The following is a 22,428-nucleotide window of genomic DNA, read 5'->3' on the forward strand; positions in this document are numbered from 1 at the left end:
GGGGGCAGGGGGTAGGTGCCACAGTGAGGAAGAGAGGCCGTCCTGTTCCTGTCCTCCTGCTTACAGGCTGGAGGGGAAGACACACAGACAGACACAGAATGAAGGTGTCCTTGTGCACGTGGGGCGGTGGTCTGAGTGGGAGTGGCAGGCACCAGGCTGGAAAGAATGGGGGTCCCGGTACCCCCTCTCCCCACCACCAGCCGCCCTCTGGAGTTCCAGAGAGGAGTGCATAGTTCGTGCCTCTGTCTTCATCCTTCCCAGGGATTGGTGCCACAGGGCTGGGGTGTTTGTGTTCCTGCCTTTGCACACATAATTTGGGGGAGGCTCGGGTAGGATTCTAAACCCAAACCAGATGAAGGCGGTGCCTGTGGGTGCCTGGGAGCAGGGGTGGCCCCGGGAGCATGTGGCTGGGTCACCCTTTGTAATTATACCACTGTGGTGAAGGCCCCGGAACTTGGGGTGGTGGTGGTGGCGGCGGTGGCAGGCTGGCGGGCGGGTGGGGGATGCCTAGCTTCCCATCTGCTCAGCCTCACTTGGCTCTGAATGGATTAGTTCTGTTTGGGTTGGAGCTTACTGTTGTGTGTGTTTTCCATCCCCCTTCCCGTTTGTTCTTCTCTCCCTGGCCTGAGCGCCTCTTCAGGGTGATGCGCCTTAGGAGCAGCGAGGGTCCCCGCGTGGCAGGGAGAGTTGTGAAGTGGCCATTATCCGAACAAGAAAGGGAGTGACTGGAGTTTGCATTCTTCTGGGCCCCTATGGAAACAGGGATGTGGCTGGGTGTGGGTGGGGGATGTTGAGACCTCACAAAAGTGGGGCACAGTCTGCAGAAACTCGGGGTACAGCACAGTCTGGATGAGTGAACATCCCCTGGTACAGTGTGCCCCTTAAGTTGGTTTGTGCTGCTGAACCGAAGTTGGTGTGCTGCTGCTGCTGGTCTTCAATACCACTTTATTGTTGATGAGATTCTGAATGGGCATTAATTCCTTCCTGCCAAATGGTCCAGGTGAGGCTTCTGTTGTGGAAAACTCTTGGCAGATAATTAGTATTATGGGCATTGTGATGTGGTAAAAGATGAGATGCAGGTCTTCTCATGACCTTGCCAAGTGACCTCTCTGAGCCCCAGTTTTCCCAATTAAGTGGGGATGTTGATTCCTGTCCTGCAGGGTTGTTGAAGGGGGAAGTAGATAAGCTGTCTAGGAGACCCAGTGCCACCTGTCAGATGGGGGAAGATTTCAGGACATCCTAAGAGTGCCCATCTCTTACATGCCACACCAGGGGCACAGCATTTGGGATGTTGGAAATGCCCGTAGATATCTGGATTTCCTGATGGGGTTCAGGTAACTTCCTCAAGGTAAAGCAGATTTGTGGGAAAACAACTTTTTGCTTTGCCCTTCTCTCTGAAATAAAAAAAATGGGGTCCATTGCTCTTTTTGGAGTTCTTTCAGTATCTACTGGGAGCCCATCCATGGAATGGGCATTTCAGAGACAGAGTAGGTGAAGGCAGAGAAAGCAGCTATGGTCTTGGCCCTCTCAGAGTCTACGTTCTAGCTTGAGAATCAAAATTTCACACATGTGGAACAATTAGAGAAAAATAACAGATGGTGTCTGATCAGATGTCACCGCTCTGTGAAGCTGTCCCAGACCGCCCCACCCTCCGGCAGAAATAATCCTTCCTTTCTTTGGGATCCCGGAGCTGAGTACAGGCCTGTGTGGTACTCTGTGTTGCACTGGTTTGTCATTGGCCATTTGTGTCATTAATGTGTGCAACAGCAAATGTTGACCGAGTGTGAGTGTCTCCGTGTGCCAGGTACCATTCTTGGTCATTCTGCACGTCCTCCCCAAGCACCTGCTCTGGGCCCCTGAGCTGAACTGACATGATGATACTCTCCACTCTCTGGGCTTCCAGGCCCATGCATGTGTCTCATTTCCGCTGGCCTCCTGAGACCCCGGGCCAGCTCTTCCTGCGCTGCCTCTAGAACTCCCTAAGGGCCTTCTTTCTTGGATATTTGGTCCTCAGTGGCCTTCTCCTGGGTTTGATCTTGCTGTAGAGCTGGTGAGTTGGAGAGGGTCTTTGAGGACTTTGGGAGTCGATGAAGACTCTGGCCAGCCACAAGTCCAGCACTGCTAACCTTATCTTCTGTGGCACTCCCTTATCCTCTCTGGGCCTTCATTTTCTTGTCTTTAAATAGCTAGGATTGAATGGTATCTCTGATTATTGAGTTTTCTGGTATTGGTGACTGAGAAGGAAGACTGTGATAGGAGCATTCCAGTGTCTCGGAAGAATCTGTACAAATGCATAGAAGCTTAAAAAGACATGCAGTGTTCAGGGGAGGAGGAATTATGTGGGTGGAGCTGGGAATGAGGTTTGTTCAGGCCAGGTCCTGAAGGCCTCGGCTGAGCTGGTGTGTGGCAAGGAGCAGAAAATCCTCAAGTTGTGAGCCTGTAGTGTGAGTGATCTGGGTTTGATCTGTTTGGAGAAAGAAGTAGAGTAGATTAAGGCTAATAAACCAGTGAGGGGCCTGATGTAGTGGTCCAGGCCTCATGTCCATGTCTAGATGGCAGATGGAGAAGGCAGGCACTGGGGTAGTTGTGTGGAACCTGAGAAAGTGGGCCGGCCTGCTGAGAGCTGGCATGATTTGGGGGATTGCCCATAGCCCCTTTGACTCTCAGACATTTTCCTAGTAATATGGTGCCCTGTGCCCACAAGGGTGGGCTTGGGGGTGATTGTGAATAGCCTGGATTTGTGGAATGCATTTAAAAAAAAAAAAAGCCACCTCTATCCAAATTATCCAAAGGTTGACAACGTGGTGGAATAAGAGGGACCCTGGCCAGGTTCTGGGCATGTCTGTCTCCTGCTTTAGGCCTTAGTGTCCCTTTTAGTGAAAATGGCAGTGGGTACGGGAACATCGGATCAGTGCCTGAGGTGCACTAGCACAGCCCCGTGACTGCCGCCTTTGTCTCCAGGAGTTTGAGGATCAAGCATGCAGGGCAGGGTGGCTCCATTCTTGGCAAGTGGAGCGGAAAATACCAGTGTCTTGCAGCAAGTCCCGGAGGGTGTGGGATGGGTGTGTGTGTGTACTTGGCTAGGCGTGCCCCCTTAACATCTCCCTTGGACAGGGCATCCGTGCTAGCCTGGCCTGGAACCTGCACAGAGTCCTGTCTCTTCTAAAATATTGTCTTTCCTATTAAATATTAATAACAACCAAGCACGAACCCTAAGTGGGACTGAACCCCCAGCACACCCTGGATGGTTGTCGCTTGTGGGTGTTTGTATCTCCATGTCTGTCCTCAGCTCAGCGTGGCACCTTGAACAGAGCTCGTGTGTGTGTGTGTGTGTGTGTGTGTGTGTGTGTTTTGTTTTTGTTACTTTGGAGCCTCTGCAGAATTTCTCATCACTGCCAAGTTATTTCCTTGGGATATATTTAGATAAAGCGAGATGATGGAGAAGTGGGCGACGCGTATTTGCTCAGGGCTGTTTGCACACGCTGACCATGGTGTTTTTGAAGCTGACGTCCAGGAGCTGGATTGGAGAAGAGCCGCAGTGTAGCTCCTTGTGGAGGTAGAAAGGGGTCAGGGAGAGAGTGAGTGGCAAGACAAGTCCTCTCTTCCAAAGATGGAACGCAGGTGTTTGGGCCCCACACCATACCCCTCTGCTGCCTCCTTCCCATCTGAATGAAGTAGAGCTCTAAAGCTACGAAAAGAAGTTGGAGAGGTAACTGTGAGTCTCACACTCTGCCCATAAGGCAGCTTTCTGCTGGAGCCGGGTGGCCTCTGGCACTGCACACTGATAAGATAGGAAATCAGATTACTCTGTGGTTTGTGTTTACTGAAAATCCTGGGGACAGTACTGGCTCCCCAGAGTGGTGGGGGTAGGCAGGTCTGGTACCACACCCTTGCTGAGACTGTTTCCCTGAGCTTCCTGCCTGCTGCTCCCTCGTCAGTGTGCCCCTCTTGGTGAGTCTGGGTTCGTGCCTTCCGTGTGACAGTAAGGCATGGTAGTGCAGAGAGGGGTCCAAGCTAGGCCTCCCCAGACCTAATCAGCTTACAGTGGGGCGGGGCAGTGCTCTTCTGTGATTCAATTGAGAGCCTCGATCTGCTTGATGGAGGCAGCTTTAATGAGATTAGAAAGCTTAACCAAGAGGCCAATTAAATCTGGGCCCGTACCTGTTTGGGTGGCTGTTGAAGCCCTGACCTGCACCCGGAGGCTTCCTGCAGGCCTCCTAGGAGACTGGTTGGGGAGCATGAGGGGGCAGAAGAGGCCTGCCCATCTGGCCCAGCCGTCCCCATAACTTGGAATCTGTTTCCCCTGCTGGGGTCAGGGCAGAGACAGAACCGAGGAGGGATCTGATAGAACATCTGGTCCAGGAGCTCCCAGAAGCTGGATCCCTGCCCCCTCAGGAAGACAGGCAGCTTAGGTGTTGCAAAGCTCACTACATGATTTTGATGTGCAACCAGGCTTGGAAACCAGGAAGTGAATCCGTTCCCTTTGTTTTATAGGTACAGGGAAGGGCCTTTTGGGGGCAGCCAGCCAGGCCTGACTCCTCACCCAGTGCTCTCGTGTGGCATCTTTATTCCCAGCTCCTTTGATTGTCCAGGGTGATGGGGATGGTGGTGTTGCCCTTCTGTTCCCAGACAGTTTTTTGTTTGTTTTTTGAGACAAAGTCTCACTCTGACTCCCAAGCTGGAGTGCAGTGGCACAATCTCAGCTCACTGCAACCTTCGCCTCCCAAGTTCAAATGATTCTCCTGCCTCAGCTTCCTGAGGAGCTGGGATTACGGGCACACACCACCACGCCTGGCTAATTTTTGTATTTTTAGTAGAGAGGGGATTTCACCATGTTGGCCAGGCTGGTCTCGAACTCGTGACCTCAAGTGATCCGCCCACCTCAGCCTCCCAAAGTGCCAGGATTACAGGTGTGAGCCACTGCGCCCAGCCTTCAGACAGTTTTTTGTCTGTTTCTTCATTTGTGCTTCATGCCACTGTTGTGAGGGAGGCCAGGCAGGGAATGGTGGCTTCTCTTTTTACAGATAGGCAAATTCAGGTTGGACTCCTGTCCCAAACTGGTGCCAGACCCAAAGGGCCTGATTCAGGGTTAAGGTCTTTCCCTTCCATGACTTAAATCTTCCTTCTGGTTCCCACTGGAGGTAGTGGTGGGTGGTATGTGAGTTTGTGATGTCTGGATCCAGCCAGGAAGAAAAATCCCAGCATCCATTAACTGTGACCTTGTGCAAGACACTTAACTGTTCGTGTCACCAGCAAGATAGGTCGGCTATAAAATAAAGGAGTGGATTCACTCACCTCAGGAGGTTGTTGGGAGGATTAAGTGAGATCAGCCTCCTTTGGTGCCTACATGAGTCTCGGGATGTAGGGCTTATTATTGTTCCTGGGACACAGAGCCAGGAGGCTTTGGGGGCAGGGATGGCAGGGCTCTGGGACTCTGCTCTGCAGGAGAGTGGTCCCCAGCTGGTCCCCAGGGGACAGGCCATCCTTGGGGAGAACAGGTAGAGAGGGTTTAGAATGAATACCCATTTGGCAAGTATTTCTGGAGCACCTGACAGATGCGTGCCAGGCACTGTTCCAGGGGATGCAGCAGAAACGTGACCCTCACAAATCGTGTGAGGCAGGCAGTGCTTATTATCCTCATTTTCTAGATGACACAGCCAAGGCACAGACATCTTGGGAAAACCAGATTCCGCTGGTGTATGGACCAGAGGCCACATCTGTCCAGCCTGGCTGTGGGACTCCTTCATGTACTGTGGTTGTAGATTCGAAGTGTCCGAAGGCCCAAATTTAAATTAATAATTCCTGCTTTGGACAGAGAGGACCATGGCAATGGCCTTAAATGGAATTAGACAAAAATAGAAGGAAAACAGACCGCCTTAGGCCAGATTTGCAGCAAAGTGGGGACCTTGTCAAGAATGGTCCTGCTGTGCTATCTCTGACTTGCAAGTTTCAGGCTAGGAACAGAACCAGCATTCCCATTCAGATCTCTCCAGAGGTTTTCGTGTTTGTCTCTTCCAACAGTTGTTTGAGGAGAGAGACAAGAGAACCTTTGGGAGTTAGGCTGCTTTTTTCACCTTTTGACATTTGGGTTTACCAGAATCTGGTCTGTTCCTTAAAGTTACATTTTTATAAAGCAGACAAATAAGGAAGAAGGGAGAAATATCCCAGAAGAACCAGGCCTAGCTTTGTCCAGGAAGCTCCTTTGCAGTCTCCGGTCATTTGATGTTTATTGATAGTAGACATTGTAAATATTTGGATTCCACTTTTTGGTACCAACAGTCCTGCAGGGAGATAACCTTTGTCTATATAAGAAGACCAGGTAGAAAATGCTGGAAGAGTTAAAATAGAGTCTCATGTGGGATTGGAGGGTGAATAAATCATCCTGCCTTGTGTCCAGGATGGCCTAAGGGATATGTTAGAATGGCAGAAACTAGCAGAGACGTGGGCATTCCAGATGGAAGCGGGGAGGGCATGGGCAAAGGCTGGGGACCAGCTAGTGTCCCCTGTGGCTGAAGCTTAGGGTATGAGAAAAGGGGGAGGTTGGAATGGGAGGCAGAGAAGAGAAGCTGAGATGACATCACAGCCCTTTCATTATCTCCTTGTTTTTAAAAAATCTCATGTCAACCCGGAGATTGTCCTGTATTACAGGGTGCAGCTCAAGTCAGAGGTGAATTGCCTGCCTCTCTGAATTGATCAGGGAGCCCAAGAGCTGGAGCTCCTGCCCTAAATCTAGTGCTCTGTCTGCTTGGTTAGGAGGCCATTGGTATTGCATGCTCTATGGGATGCCTCATGAAAGGGACACAGGTGGAAACTGTGACTTCTAGTATTGAGTTCTAGCTCATGAACCTACTTGGGACTTCAGTACTCACTTGGACTGGGAACAGGGACATTTGAGCTGGGCATTGATGGATAACTGGGAATTCTCTAGGTAGATACATGGACCGGGGTGGAGGCAGTGGTGAGGAACCTGAGACTTGATCTGTTAGGGGCTGGAGCCATTCCCAGGTCATGATCAGCACAGGGTTGGGGCAGAGTAGAGATGCGGCCAGGGGGCCCTGATGGGCTGTAGAGATCCTGGTCTCTCCACTCTCCCCTTCTCTCTACCCCTCTCAAGTTTCATCTCATGTCAAGTGAGGGACTGAGGAAGGGACGGGGAGGGGAGGCTGGGGGTGATGCATTCCTCCCGCATGAGCTCAGGGCTTGCTCTGTGGTTTGTCTCTGGTTGCAAAAACCATATCTGCTATAAATCTGTGGCTTAGAGGGTCTAGCTGTAAGGGGCAGTCCCTAGTTGGGTGGAGGAGCCTCTGCTTGTGGGATGCATTTTCAGGGAAGTAGAGGAGGGTATCGCAGGGTGGTACCCCACACCCTGCTGTTCTCAGCTTGCGTCCCAGCCCCTTTTTCCTCTGCTGTCTCTGGGCCCCACCAGTGGTGGGCAGCCAAAGCCCATGGGAAAGTGGCTCCCTAGGCTAGTGGAGCAGACAGCCATCTTCAGAGAGGCCAGGGAATCCAACCTGTCTGAGTATAAATAGCAGGCTTCATCTTGGAGATGGAAGGGAGGCTGGCCGAGAGGACTGGGAGAGGCTACTAGGTCTCAGTAACCCACAGAGGCCATTTGAACCCCTTCCTGTGCCCAGCCCACTGGGCCTGGTCTTCCACCATGGGAATGAAAACAGGGCCCCAGCTCTGTGAGGCCACCCCACTCCCTCTCATTGCTTTTGTCCTTCCTTGGAGCTACAAATGCTTTCCCCAGACACTAGCTGAAGCTGTCTTTCCCATTGTCTTGGGAGGGGGTGATACAAGGATGATTTCTATTTTAATGACCAATGACTCTGGGAGATGTGGCCTGCCCAAGTCGTTTGCCAGGGCTTTACAGGCAGAGGGAACAGCGTGTGGCAGGGTGTGTGTGTTTCGTTTGTTGTTGTTATTTGGAGGGGAGGGGCTAGTTGTTTGGATGTAGCCAAATGGTAAGTTAATGGAAGGTGACTGAGATAGCTAGTCTTAAGAGTTTGACCTTTTAGATTTGGTGACTGTTCTTGAAAAGCAGGATTTCTTTTTTTCTTTTCATTTCTTTTTCTTTTTTTTTTTTTTTTTTGAGATGGAGGAGTCTCACTCTGTCACCCCAGCTGGAGTGCAGTGGCGTGATCTTGGCTCACTGCAACCTCCACCTCCCAGGTTCAAGGGATTCTCCCAGTTCAGCCTCCCGAGTAGCTGGGGTTACAGGTGCCCACCACCATGTCTGGCTAATTTTTTTTTTTGTAGTTTTAGTAGAGACGGGGTTTCACCATGTTGGCCAGGCTTGTCTCGAACTCCTGACCTCAGGTAATCCACCCGCCTCAGCCTCCCAGAGTGCTGGGATTACAGGCGAGAGCCACCATGCCCGGCGGAAAAGCAGGATTTCTGCAAGAATTTTATTTATCCAAGAAATATTTACTGAGCCAGCATCTTCCCCGTGCTGTGCACACCATTCCTGCCCCCATCCCTCGGAGATAGCTGGCTAATTTAATAAGGAATTAACAGTCAGGTGTGACAAACACTGTGCTGAGAAACACATAAAGGACGAAAGGGTATCACCCAGGCCTGACTACGGAGAAAGAGTGTTGCAGAGAGAGGAACCTGCCTGTGTGGAGGGTGGTTGCTGTAAATATGTGTGAAAGAAAGGCCTTTGTAAGCTGGTGCTAGGTACTAAATATGTGTAAGTAATAATAGGTTATTCTTCTCTGAATGGGACCCCAATACATGTTTCATAAAGACCTTCCTTTGTGTTTTCAGTACCATATGGATGGGTGGTATGAGTAGGGGATGGACCACCTCTATGAGAAGTCCCGTGTTTGTTTCGGAAGCTGAACTTGGGTCAGAATTCTCAGTAGATGAATTCCCGTGTTCCTTCAGAAGCCTCTGACCAGCCTGCATGCCTCCGATCCTCCTAGGCCCCACCCCCTTAGCAGATCTCTCACTGGGATCCTAAGTGATGTGTGTGTTCTTGGGTGCTCTGGCCCTGTTCTTGGTGGGTGCAAACAAGAAAGCCCTGCTTTGTGCACCTGGTAGACGCCCAACAAGTAATCTGTAGTGAGCTCCAAAGTGGCAGCCCCGCTTTGCCCTTCAGCTCTGTGGCTCCAACCAGACTTTAGCAGGCCACAGACTGGGGTTGCAGGCCAGTGCTGTGTCTTGGTCAGAAGCAGGCTGGTTCTTGGTGGGTGCCTGAACCACCTCTTCGTCCCCTCTGTATTAGTTTTGGAGCAAACCATCCAGCCACCATCCTCCAAGAGCCTCCTCTGAGAGCGTGCCAGGCTCTGTTCTAGAAGGCCACTTGGCAGGGTGGGGATGTGATGCCTTGTGGAGGGGCTGATAACTGTGATGCTAGAATTTGAGACATCTGGAATGGCTGTATTTGGTTCCCAGGGGTATCAGGTACCGGCGATATTACCCTTCTTGCCCCAGAGACAGACACATGTACACACATGTGCGCACGCACATGGAATACATGACCTGGTGAATTTTCCTTTTGGAGGCTTTAGCATTCCCTTGCTTTGGCACCACTCTCTCTCGTTTGTTCAGAGCCCTGAGGGCTGGGATTGGGGTGGGATGAGGATCACTGCTGTCTGGTCTGAGTGCAGCAAACCTTCCTGGATCTGCACCCTGGAGTCTGGGGTTTGAACAGCAGCAGGGGACCTCAGAGGGCTCATGCAGGGCCTCGCTCACAACACAGGAGCGTTCTTGGGGGAACTGACATGAGGCTTCACAGTGGCCAGGGCAGCTGGGGCCGTAGAAGGACATGACCTGGACTCTCATCCCTTCCTGTAGCTTTGGGGCTCACCCACCCTGTCATTTGTACATGAGGCATCTGGGGCTCTGAGAGGGGAAGGGGGTTGCCTTGCGCTTGGTTACCTAGCTAGTTTCTGTCAGAGTTTTCATTAAGGCCAAGTTGTAGGCCTCTCTTGTGTCAGTCTGAAGAATTTGGTAGAGGGGAAGAATTGTGGATTTTAAAGTCAGGTAGACCTGGTTTGAATCCCAGGACCGCCATTTCCTGGCCTGCGATGCGGTCTCTGGCTGTTCTGCTCTCAGAGCTTCAGTGTTTTTCTCTGTGACACAGGGAAGATAATGCGGGTCTACCCCATAGGGCTGTTGAGAGGATCAGAGATAAGTACATGAAAGGCCAGGCATTAGGAGGCACCTGTGAATGCACCAACTGTGGCATTCCTCCCACTCCCTTAGGCTGTGCAGGGGAGAAAGGGAGGGCCTGGCTGGAGCTTGTCACCTCCAGGGGAGTAGAGTCTTGGCTGAGAGGTCTGTCCTTGGCTTCTTAGAACACTAGAGGGCCCAGCTGCAGGCCGAGCCATTGCTACTCAGCGCCCACCTGGTGGGTAAGGGGGTCAGTGTGGGCCTCTCTCCCTTCCTACTCAGCTGTATCTGGCAGATGCCCGAGAGTTGCCTTCCAGAGGCTCCAGACGAGGTTCCCCATTGGCAGCACCGGTGCCTGAGCAGGATGCAGGCCTGGCACCTGGATTTCAGGCAGGAGAACCATCTCCGCTATTCCTTGCCTGACAGCTGGGTGTGGAGGGCTGCCTGAATGGACAGCAGCAGACACTCTAAGTGCCCAGCGCCTCGTAGTGTTGTTGGGTCCAATTTCCTTTGCTTTGTGACCTACATCATTCTTTATTTGCTAAACTCTCTGAGCAGGCAGCAGTAATAAATCAATTAATGACTCCGATGAATCGTTTAATGGCTGACAAAATAACACTAAAGCCAACAGCTTGCATCTCTCCAGCAGTACCAAAGGACGCTGGTTGACTCAGGGTGGGGGACGAAACAGAGACTGTTAGCTAAATTAGCGCAATTAGCGCGTGCTTTAAAGGCTTAGACGGCATCTGCTCAGCACCGAGCCTGCGTGGCAACTGTGCGCTGGGACGGCTGTGCAGACCACGGTGGTCCACTGCTCACTGCCTTCCCTTCTGGCCCGAGGAGCTCAAGGACTCCCGGCTGTTCATTTACACGGAAGAGGAGGTGTTGGGTTTGAATTATGTGCCCCTTCCCTGGCATTGGGGGACCTGGGTGAACTTGTCAGACTGTGTCCTGTCACAGCAGAGGAGGAGGTGAGGGAAAGTGACTTGGTCCCCACTAAATTTGATACTTACTGAGGAGAGTGTGGGCTCCCATCCTTGAAAGATGTTCTGAGGGCCCTGCCTTTAATGATGTATTTTAAACTTAAAAAAATAAAGTTTCTAGAAGCGGGTGGTTTTCTGTTCTCTGCACACCTCGGTCCTGGCAGGATTAAGTTGTCATTGGAACTGAGCGTGTGCGCGGGTCCACGCCAGGGAATTTTCCACTTTGCAGAAGCAACTGCCAGTGTTCTTGTTAAGGAGCTGTCACTGGCCTACTATGACATGTTTGTGGTTGTAAGTAGCTCCTTTAAGACAGTGGGAAGTGTGTGTGTGCGTGTGTGTGTGTTTTGCTAATGGTGTAAACCAGGGCCTGAAGCTCATTTCTCTCTAAGAAGAAATCAACGTTGTACAAATACTGAGCTGTTGATCCACTCCGTAGTGTTCATCTGGGGGGGACCTCTAGCCCTTAATCTTCCTTGTCTTGCATGCACACGCCTGGGACCTGCGCCCTGTGCCATGTGGCCCAGCTGGGAGGTATCTGCCTGTGGAGGAGGGTGTGCTGGCTGGGATCCACTCTCTCACCAGGTACTAATTATTAAATACATGGGACTTCACCTCTTACCAAACAGTGACCTTTGATCCAGTCCCCAGAAGAAGCCGGGTGCTTCCTGGGATGAATGGGCAGGGCCCGGCAGTATGGTAGCCTCAGACTTCTCAGCCCAGGGAATTCACTTCCTCCTTTTTTGGGGGAAATGTTCTTACTGTGGTACCTTTCTTTCATTTTTAAAAAAAGAAATAGTATTTTCCTAAGGTGGCCACTAAGAAGAGAGAGGCCCCTTCTCAGAAGCGCGGCTTTTCTGTCCATCAGAAGGCCTAGTCTTTCCACAGCTTTCAGCCCCTTTTTGTCTCCCCATCCCCAGCCTGCTGTGGTCAGGGAATCTTAGGACGTCAGCATGTGGTCCTTTGCCTGGAGCTGTCTCTGGCTCTGGGCTGCTGGTTGCTGAACCCTCACCTTGGCTGAGCCTGGCTGGGCACCTTACCTAAGGGTCATATTTAAGTTTCCCATGTCCCCCACAGAGGGTAGGGGGGCTCCCTTCCTTAGCAAATGATGAGGGGCACAGAAGGTAAAGTGAGGTATCTGAGGACTCAACCCCTGGTGAATGGAAGAACTGGGCCCTGACCTGTTTGCAGGTGACCACTTTTAAGTGTTGATTCTGAAACTTGGATCAGAGAAGCTGAGGTATGGCCAAGAGCTGGGGCTGTGGTATTAGCAGATCTGGGCTTAACTTCTGGTTCTGCCCATTTCCGGCCATGTGACCTTGGACAAGTCCCTTTACTCCTCAGAGCCTCTGTGTTCTGGTAGTGACTGCGGATTGTTGGGAGGATGGAGGGAGAGAGACTGGATGAGCCATACCATGAGCTGGGTCACAAGGGACCGCCTAGGGACAGTGAGCCTTCTCTGACTAGGTGGCTGGCCCTTCTCCTGTGGGGGAGCCCCCCCATCCTGGGGGAGGGAAAGTGAACAAGCCCCACGCCCACCCCCTATCCTGGAGATGGTGCAGGGGGCAGGTGGCGTCCTGGAGGGATTTGCTCTTTAAGGAGAGGCTGTCAGGAGGCCCTGTGCCCGGGGAGGGTTAAAATGACAGCATAATCTCTCACTCCTGTATCACCTCCTGCATCCTCGAGTCCTGCCGTTCTTTAAGGCCCCAGCTCAAGAACCATCTCTTCCACAAAGCCTCCCTGATCCCCTTAATCCCCGCTCACAGTGCCTGCCCAGAGCACCTTCCCTGTCCCTCAGTTCTGTGTCACCACAACTCCTTGCATCCTCCTGACCTGCGGGGTAGACCCGCGCCCTGTTATCGGCTCTGGTGAGCACAGCGCAGTCTGGGTGGCCCCAGAAGCGAGTGTTTGCTGATGCATCCAGTGTGTAAAAAGCACTTGTAACCTTTTTACAGCTCCCCCCAGCCCCCACCTGTTTCTCCTCCTCCCAGGGTAATTGGCCAGTTAGATTCAACAGACTCTTCAATGGGATCTTGCATTCCTTGATACACATGTGCACACACACACACACACCAACTCATTGAAGTATTTGTCAGAAAGAGCAGAGCTAGGTCCGGCTACTTGGGGAAGCACAAAACGTATAGACAGTCTCAAACACAGGAATGGATTGTGCTTCTCTTGTGTTTAATGAAGTGCCGGCTATTTCATAAGAGTCAAAGCACACATAACTTTTCCTGGGAACTACAGGGGTGGGCAGTACATGACTGTGGTGTGTTTTGTTTTTTTTTTTTGAGATGGAGTCTTGCTCTGTTGCCCAGGCTGGAGTGCAATGGCTGGATCTTGGCTCACTGCAAGCTCCGCCTCCTGGATTCATGCCATTCTCCTGCCTCAGCCTCCTGAGTAGCTGGGACTACAGGCGCCCGCCACCACACCCAGCTAACTTGTTTTTTTGTTGAATTTTTAGTAGAGACGGGGTTTCACGTGTTAACCAGGATGGTCTCGATCTCCTGACCTCATGATCTGCCTGCCTCAGCCTCCCAAAGTGGACTGTGGTTTTGTGTTTTGAACCCAAGATGCAAGGTGGAAGCACAGAGGGACTAACGTTAGAGCCACTTAGCTGCCTGACCTTGAAATAGTGCACCTCTCTGTGCCTCAGTTTCCTTACCAGGAAAACAAATGACATCTTCCCAGCGATGTTGGGGAATAAATACTACCCCCCACCCCCGCTGATTTATAGGATCAAAATGAAAAGGCAGTTGCTTCTCCAGCCCTTCTTGCATTCCAGGGTCGTACCCAGGTGGCAGATGTGAGCTGGGACTTAGTAAAAGAAGCTCAGGTATCAGGACCACCCTCATCTGGGTCTGATGGCAGGTTGAGGCTTTTGTTGTCTATATGTGGCCCTTTTCAGGTTGCTTGCTGAAGAGCTCGTTTGACATCCACAGTGTCACTGGAGCAGCAGACCCCAGCTGCCTTGTGTGGAGGCCAGGGACAGAAAGGCCTGATCAGATCACACAGTAGGTGGTTTGCAGCCACAGCTGGAATCCTGATCCTGGGACCCTCAGTCCAGGGCTCTTCTGTCTTAATAATCCCCAGGCCCAGGTGGTGGTGGGTCCTATGGCAATCCCTTTTTAATATGGTTTGTGCCATGTCTCAACTGAGAGTGACCCCAAATTACCACAGCCCGCCCCCTCCTGAGGCAGCCAAGAGGCTTTTTGTAGCTCAGGGCATCTGCTGTTGGACCCAGGGCCATCCATTGGTGCCAGGAGGCACGTCCATCCCTCCTCCCACACCGTGGCCCCCTGACTATTTGAAGGCAGGGATCCTGTGTCACGCCTGTGTGTCATCCAAACCTATTTTTAACGTCAGCTGGTTCTGCCTCTTCACGTAGCAACAGCTCTGTTTTCTCCAAGCTGCACAATTAGAGCCCCTGTTCTCCAAAACTGATTCTGTTCTGTGGTCTGCATATGAAACCAGGAATCCTCTTCCTGTCCCCTTCCCTTCTTTGAACCCCAATTCTGTCCGCCTTGGCCTTTCCATCTGGATGATGACATTCCCCCAGTCGCTTCCATTCCTGATTTGTGTCGTTAGTTTGTTGATGCTGCTGAAATTCCCTCTGGGAAACCTGGCCCCAGAGGGACCCAGGTTACTCCATAGTTTGCACAGAAGCCCCTGTCTTGCTGAAACTAGTGCCAGCCTCCCTCCCTCCCTCCCTCCCCCCCTCCCTCCCTCCCCAGGCCACCAGACAGGCGTCACTTGGAGGCTTCCTGTCTCACTTGCTCTCTGCATGTAGTCATCACAGGAGTGCCCCAAGCTCCCCTAAGTGACCTCCATTTCCCAGCTTTGAGCACATGGCTCCACCCCCAGCACACGCCTCCCACCCCCTGGTGTTTTGGGCCCTGGGCCACACAGCCTGTGTTGAGTTTCAGTCTAGGAAGTCGTCTGCACATGCAGTTCTGCATGTGGCCCCCAAGCTGCTGCACGCCAAGGCCTGAGTATTAGGGCGGGGCAAGGAGGGGAGGGGATTTGCAGAACAAAGTACCATTTTGCAGCCTTGTAAATCAGTCAGGAGGGGTTGGCCAACCTGGCAGGAGTCCCACATTTCCCTCTGAGCATTTGTTTTTATTCAGTTTTCCAGGAGCTTCATGTGCCTAGAACTAATTTTAAAGAGAGGGTTGGAGGGGGGATCCCAGGCTAGTTTGTGAGTGAGGATAGCTGGGGTTCTTGAAATGAGGCCAGAAGATAGTATCTTGCAGGGAATGCCCCTGGACCATTGCTTCTTGAAGGAAAAGCATGAACACTGTTGCCTACTATGAGATACTTCTCTCTGTAGGTGGGATGAGAGGCCACTGGGAGTGTGGGGACTTGTCAGGTCCACTTGCTCCTGTAGTTTGGGGTACTCTGGTGGTATTGGGATTTGTTGAGCAAGCGTGAGTGTGCCTGGCTCAGGGTGAGGTGGGACAGTAGAAGTCCCCCACCATTGCCCAGAGCAGAAAGTTCTGTTCCTTAGCCTGGTTTCCAAGGCACTTTCTCTCGGAAGCACCTTTCTGAGGCCGTAGGTGGGCCCCAGGTTTGAACCCTGCTTCTCTGCCCTGGAGGGTAGAGGGGGAATATCCATCTCCTGGGGTGAGACTGGTGTTGAGGTTTTCAGGTGTCCTTACGGAGTGGGATTGCGGGGCTGGTGCTAAGGTTTTCAGGTGTCCTTTTGGAGTGGGATTGCGGGGGATCTCTAGTTGCAGTGGCATGTGTCTGTCCCGTTGGAGCGTGGATGGGGTGGAGGCAGGGGCAGTCCCTGAGCCCCATGGCTATGTACCCGTGATCAGTCCTCTTCGCAAGTCTCCCTGACTGGGAATGGCGAACTTCAGGCAGTGCTCTGGGAAAGCACCTCGGAATTTTCAAGTTGACTATAGGTTTAGAGGCGGCAGGTGGCTGGAATGGGCCGCATCACCCTGTTTAAGGCCTGTTTTCTGTTTAAAAAAGAATTTTAAATTAGCTTTATTTGTTGTTGTTGTTGTTGTTGTTGTTGTTGTTGCTGTTTTTTAAAGTGGGAGTTACCAAACTGCATGGGTTGTTTGAGTTGGCTTTCTCGAGTCCAAAAAGTGGATAAGCATTGGTGAGGAAGGCCTGGGCAATTGGAACCCAAATGTCAGTCACTGTTATCTGTGACTCAGGTAACAGGTCTCTAGGTAGTTTTTAATCTTTGATCACAAAATGGCCTATAATGAACAGGGAAGAGTTAAAACCCAGGTCCCCTGGAAAGAGGATTGCTGTCCTGTTCATGTAAGAGCTGCTGTTTCCAGTCCTAGCTCCCCTAGGTGTGTAGACTTAGCTGGGGAGAGCAGCTTGGAAAAAGAGCCTTAATGGTCATCTCCTTTAACCCCATCATTGGATACATGGGGAAACTGAGTCCCAGAACGAGAAAGGGCCCTGTCCATGGGCTCCCAGCTAGGAGATCTCTAGCTTCTGAATCCAATGTTCTTTTCTCTCTTCTTCCACGGGGACTTCTAGCCCGTGCACCCACCACAGCCCTGGCATGCTGTAGGCCTCGGTGAATGACGAGGGTTTTCAGGGGTTTTGGTTTTGTGTTGTTAGAGAAAACTCATGAGATGCTTTGCTGAGTGCCTTAATGGAGCTCCAGCTCAAAGTTGGAAACCATCAGGAGAGGCCGATTCCTGCAGTCTGGAAAGGCCTGGCTCCAGACGGTCAGCTTTGAGCAGGTCTTTGAACAATATGCGTAGTAATCATGATTGGACCACGGCACTCCAGCCTGTGGGACCAGGTCTCTAATTATAATAATAATAATTTCTAAGCTTTTTTTTTTTTTTTTCCAGTTATAACTTACCCTTATTCTAGATCCTGCCAATACACCTGCTGTATGCCTCACGTTGTGCTGGGTCTCAGAGACAGGAGAAACAGGCCTTGCGGCCGTTGAGCTGCAGGAGCGTTGGTACAGGGATTCAGTGTAATGTTCATAAATATGGTTGGGGGGAGGGTACCTTGGTTTAGATTTTGTGAGCAAGTTACTTCTGAGCCTTTCCCAACCTCTTAACTCTTTTGTTGCCCTATACCACTGGTTGCTGCTTTTCGTTTTCTTCTTCGTACTTTTCTGTCCTTTTTTTGTTATGAGCACATGTTTGCTTCATAATCAAAGGGGAACAGCAATAACTATCAAAATTCAAGGCACAAATTTAAGCACTGCGGGACGACTTAATTTTGCTACTGGAGAAGCTTTAAATGATAAAGGCGTCTCCTCAGCTTCCTGCCCCTTAGTCACTGCTAACATGGTCTTGGTTTTTTGTCCTTCTTCATTGGAGAACAGCAAAACTCCGTCTTCCACCCCACATTTCAGAGAATTACACCGTGCATTTACTAGAACCATGGTGACCCTGGCCATTGCATTCAAAGAACCGTGGACTACCCACTACCTCCAGTTCCTAGAACCATTGACTCACTCTTGATCTCATAGGAAAATGATATCTTAGAGTGAAGGAGCCTCATAAATAAGGCAACAAAGCACTCGCAGGTTCAAGTTTTTATCTAAAAATTTTTTGTAGGCCAGACATGATGGTTCGTACTTGTAATGCCAGCACTTTTGGGGGCTGAGGTGGCAGGATTGCTTGAGGGCAGGAGTTCAAGACCAGCCTGGGCAACATAGTGAGACCCCATCTCTACAAAAAAATTTAAAAATTAGCTGGGTATGGTGGTGTGCACATGTATTCCCAGCTACCTGAGAGGCTGAGGCAGGAGGATCCCTTGAGTCTAGGAGTTTGGGGCCATAGTAAGCCGTGATTGGGCCACTGCACTCCAGCCTGGGGACCAGGTCTCTAATTATAATAATAATAATTTTTAGGTTTTTTTTTTTTTAATTATAACTTACCCTTATTCTAGATTCTCAATATGTAATAAGTCAAATACCCAAATAACAAAGGACATGAATGATTTGCCATGAAATTAGATCTACAAGTGGCCAATGCAAACCATTTCAAAAGGTAATGACCTAAGAGGTAACTCCGGATACCAAATACCAAAGGGATACTAACTACCAGATTAGCAGACACTGAGATTTAATGCCTGTTATTTCATTGGTTAATAGGCTGGGTGTGGTGGCTCATGCCTGTAATTTCAGCACTTTGGGAAGCTGAGGTGGGAGGATCACGTGAAATCAGCCTGGGCAACATAGTAAGACCCCGTCTCTAAAAACAAACAAAATAAACTGGTTAAATAATGGTACATAAGAAGAATGAAATTGTTAAAGGTAACACCAGTCTCTGAAAGAACCTGAAGAAAATGTAGATGGGTGTTTACCTCCCCCCATTTTTAAAACAAGTTTTTTGCTCTTGCTGCTGAGGAGTGATTGTTGGCTGTTAATCACAAAAAGTTGCCATTTTCACAGAACAACTGACCACAGAGAAACAATAATGCAGCCAACAGTAATGCAGCTAATGGATAAGCTGGCGATTCCCCCACAAGACCCCATCTCAGATAGTGCCAGGCAGGGGTGAGGCAGGGGCAAGGCAGGGGCCCATGACCTCAGACCTCGGTAATGGGGAGATCTGCAATCCTAATTTCTGGAGATGCTTGAAACTTACAAACACGTTATAGGATGGTTGGCAGGACAGCTTTTGCAGAGAGGGCTGTTTTTCTGTAAGCAGAATCATTTTGAAAAGTAACATGCAGCTTGCCCATTCTCTTCACCTGGCTCTGCTCAACACCCACTGTATGCCCTGTACTTCTTTGTTTCTAGATTCACAGAGCTGTCTCAGCTTACGAAACACAGCCCATTCTGTTATTTTATCCCCCACAGTCCTGGTGAGGAGGTGGGACAACAGCTATCGTATTTTTTACAGGAAGCAAATTCAGAAAGTTCAAGTGGCTTGCCCACAGTCATCCCACTTACTAGTAGAGGTGACAGTGCTGAAAACCGGGTGCATTTGTTCCCAGGTCTGTTTGTTCATTTTGTTGCATGCAGTGTATTAGTGGGATTTGCACATTACCTCATTTCCTTCCATCAGAGTTGGAAGTTAGAGGTTCTGGTTCTTTTTTTTTTTTTTTTTTTTTTGAGATGGGGAGTTTTGCTCTTGTCATCCAGCTTGGAGTACAGTGGCACAGTCTTGACTCACTGTAACCTCTGCCTCCTGAGTTCAAGCGAATTCTCCTGCCTCAGCCTCCGAAGTAGCTGGGATTGCAGGCGCCCACCACCACGTCCAGCTGATTTTTGTATTTTTAGTAGAAACGGGGCTTCGCCATTTTGACCAGACTGGTCTCAAACTCCTGACCTCAGGTGATCTGCCCACCTTGGCCTGCCAAAGTGCTGGAATTACAGGCGTGAGCCACCACACCTGGCGTCTGGTTCCTATTTTACCACTGATGAAAGAGAGTAGCTTCTTGAAGGTGGTGATGGGAGGCTGTGTTTCTAAGAGGAAAAGAGGCGTTCTGTTTCCTACCCCAAGGGGCTCATTCCTCTTCCAGAGAATCAGTCAAAACCCTGGGCGATGATAGATGACCAAGTTTCACTTTCTCAGTCATGGTGGGGTTTGGGGACCACCAAGGTTGAAGGTAGGCTTCCTGGAGGAGGAGCCCCTGGAGGCCTAGAATCAGTGGGAAGGAGCAGGGCCCAGTTCCAGGTAGGACTGTCAGACCTGTGACTTCCTCAGAGCTGGGGCCCAGATGCCTCAGCCTCACCCCTGCCTGTGTGAGCACGGGGCCAGGCACAGACAGGCACAGATGCGCCGACCACCTTGAATAGGTTGTACACAGATCCTTTGGAAGGAGGCCAGGCTAGGGAGAGCAATGTCTGCTCACCCCTGGGAGGCATTTGTTGTGGCAGATATACCAGGCAAATGCCAGAATAGCAGCGTTTAAAGAGAAAAGGAATGACGGTCCCCCCACCTCATGAGGCCCTTCTCTCTCATGAGGCACCTAGGACCCTGCGGGGCCAAGAACACGCTCTGCCCTCTGTCACCCTCTCCAGTAGTGTTTCCCGGTTGGTCTGTTCACTTATTCATTGAGTCATGGATATTTATTGATCTTTTGCTTTATATGACATGCCAGCCATTTGCAGAGGGCACAGAAATTTATAAATCACTCCCCTGCCAAGAGCTTCTCAAGAGTAGGTGGGCAGACACAGCCCAGGGCCATATAATGCCAGGAGCAGCCACTGCACATTGGCCATGCACCCCGGCTCTGCACCGCAGGAAGTACCTTTGGCACTTTGTCTCAGGCTGTCCTTGCAGCCTCTCTGAATGGTGGACATTGCTCCCCCATTTTTTATTATTATTATTATTATTATTATTATAGATAGGGCTGAACCTTTTGGGCTCAAGCAATCCTCCTACCTCAACCTCCCGAGTAACTGGGACTAAAGGTGTATGCCACTGCGCCCAGCTAATTTTTTATTTTTTGTAGAGACACGGTCTCCTGATGTTGCCCAGGCTGGTCTTGAACTCCTGGGCTGAGGCGATTCTCCTGCCTCAACCTCCCAAAGTGCTGGGATTTTAGGTGTGAGCCACCACGCCCGGCCCTCCCATTTTAGAGATGAGGAAAAAGAGCCTCGGAATTGGTTGCTTCCTCAGTGGGGGCCGCACCTGGGAATTGAGTCCAGGTCTGAGTGTATAAGCCCTACTTGCTTCCTGTCAGTGGGAACATGACACTTCCCTGGGATGCTAGGAGGGATTTAAGTAGAAAGTGGCCTGTGAGGAAGGTCCACAGGGAATGCGGGCAGATGGGGAGAGCCAAGGCCAGGGGTCAGAACTCTGTGTCTCTGGTTGGGGGTTTGGCCACTAACCCTCTGCCTTGTTGTCTCCACAGAGTGCAGCAGCTGCCCCGAGCCCCGTGCTTGGCAACATTCCCCCCAATGATGGGATGCCGGGAGGCCCCATCCCGCCAGGTTTCTTTCAGGTATGTGCGGAGCCCGTGGGTCTCGTGCTCCACCTTGTATTCCAGGCCAAGGCCCTGGGCAGGTGGGAGGGTGGGAGAGAAGTAAGTAGCTCAGTTTGCCATGGTCTAAATACAGTTGCTTTATGCTGGTTCAAATCCTTCCCTTCCCATCCCTTTCACCAGTCCTTCTAAAAGCTGAGAGGGAGAAAAAGATGGGAAAGCAGACACCTCCTGCATTGCCTGCACTTCTGCTGGAGTTTGCTTTCTTCATGCCAGCTTCGTAGGCGCGACACAGTGTGCCCCTGGCCAGGGAGGCGGTGGGGGCTGCTTCCAGGCCACTGTGGAGCTTTCTTTTAACAAAAGGCTTTAAAAAATATCAGTAAATCGTTCTTTGTTTCTGTTTTGTTGCTGCTGCTGTTGTCATCGTTTACTTTGCCTGTCCAAACTACAAACCTTAGGCATAATCTTAAAAAAACACAAAAACCCACCATCCTGGCAGGTCTCAGAATCCTTTCCCTCTGGTTAACCACTTGATTTTTTCCGAGTGTGATCACAGACAGCATCCCACAAGCATCTGTGCCCGTGCTCTGCCCGCCACAGGCAGGAACAGATCCCACGTGGGTTGAGAGCCTGGCCTTCTCCAAGAGACACCTTGTTCGGCTTTTTCTGGGGTGTGTGAAATTGGGCTTTCTGTTTTGCCAGGTTGGGCGCGGCTGCCACCCTCTCTGCACCGCCTCCTCCATCTCTACCTTCTCCCCGGCGGTTCATGTGATTTAAGCCAACTTGAGACTGGGAAATGCCATGTTAGAGAGGTATAGCGTGCAGGGCTGTAAGGAACTTTTATGATGACACTCACGATCATAACATCTCTCATTCTTTCAAGCCTGTCGGCAGCTGAGTTTGAGAATCCGCCCGAGTTCCCCACACCTTTTGAAAGATTGGCACTCCCAGATAAGAACATGGAAAGAACTGTTACGTGGAAAGGGAGGCAGAAATTTCTTCTGTGCAGCCCTAGAATTCACAACTAGGACCAGCGAGGCAAAGTCCAAAGACACTTTTGCTTGGTGTAGGCCAGAATTTAGCACCTGGGCTCACCCCACATCAAGGCGGGGGGCTCTCTGGCCCTAGATGCGTCTGAGCAAAGACTGACAGACATCTCTTAGGAACGTTAAAGGGGTTTCCCTCTGGGAGAGAGATGACCTGGAAGATGATTCTACTTGGCAAGGTTTTGTATTTGGGTTGGTGTTAACTCCCGAAAGAAGAGGGCTGGGACATGCTGCTCACCAGCTAAGAAGGACGGCAGTGAAATTCAGGTGTTCCCCAAAAACAGAAGTGGCAGGTCACGTGATGGTGGTAGGAGGAGAGAAAGGGACGCAGGATGGCCATCGGGAGCATTGGATGGCCACATGTGGATCTGTATGCATTCCCAGAACACTGCCAAAACTGGGGCCTTGTC

At 50.9% G+C, this 22,428-nt stretch overlaps 1 protein-coding gene across 13 annotated transcripts in view; it reads left to right on the forward strand.

Moving 5' to 3' along the window:
- Positions 1–22,428, forward strand: part of SSBP3 (single stranded DNA binding protein 3) — a 181,949-nt gene that overhangs the window by 106,457 nt on the left and 53,064 nt on the right. For 10 of the 13 annotated variants that reach the window (XR_012419873.1, XR_012419872.1, XM_005543286.5 and 7 more), the window contains exon 5: positions 20,904–20,993. Coding sequence is in view for 11 of the 13 variants with exons in the window: in XM_005543286.5 (XP_005543343.1) it covers positions 20,904–20,993 (90 nt within the window). In the remaining 2 variants the exon portion in view is untranslated. Of the gene's footprint in view, positions 1–3,561; positions 3,710–20,903; positions 20,994–22,428 lie in introns of those variants that run through there. The other 3 variants (XM_065522134.2, XM_065522144.2, XM_074006100.1) reach the window with 1 other exon arrangement.

Source organism: Macaca fascicularis, chromosome 1, assembly GCF_037993035.2.
Source record: "Macaca fascicularis isolate 582-1 chromosome 1, T2T-MFA8v1.1".
In the NCBI taxonomy this organism is placed as follows: domain Eukaryota; kingdom Metazoa; phylum Chordata; class Mammalia; order Primates; family Cercopithecidae; genus Macaca; species Macaca fascicularis.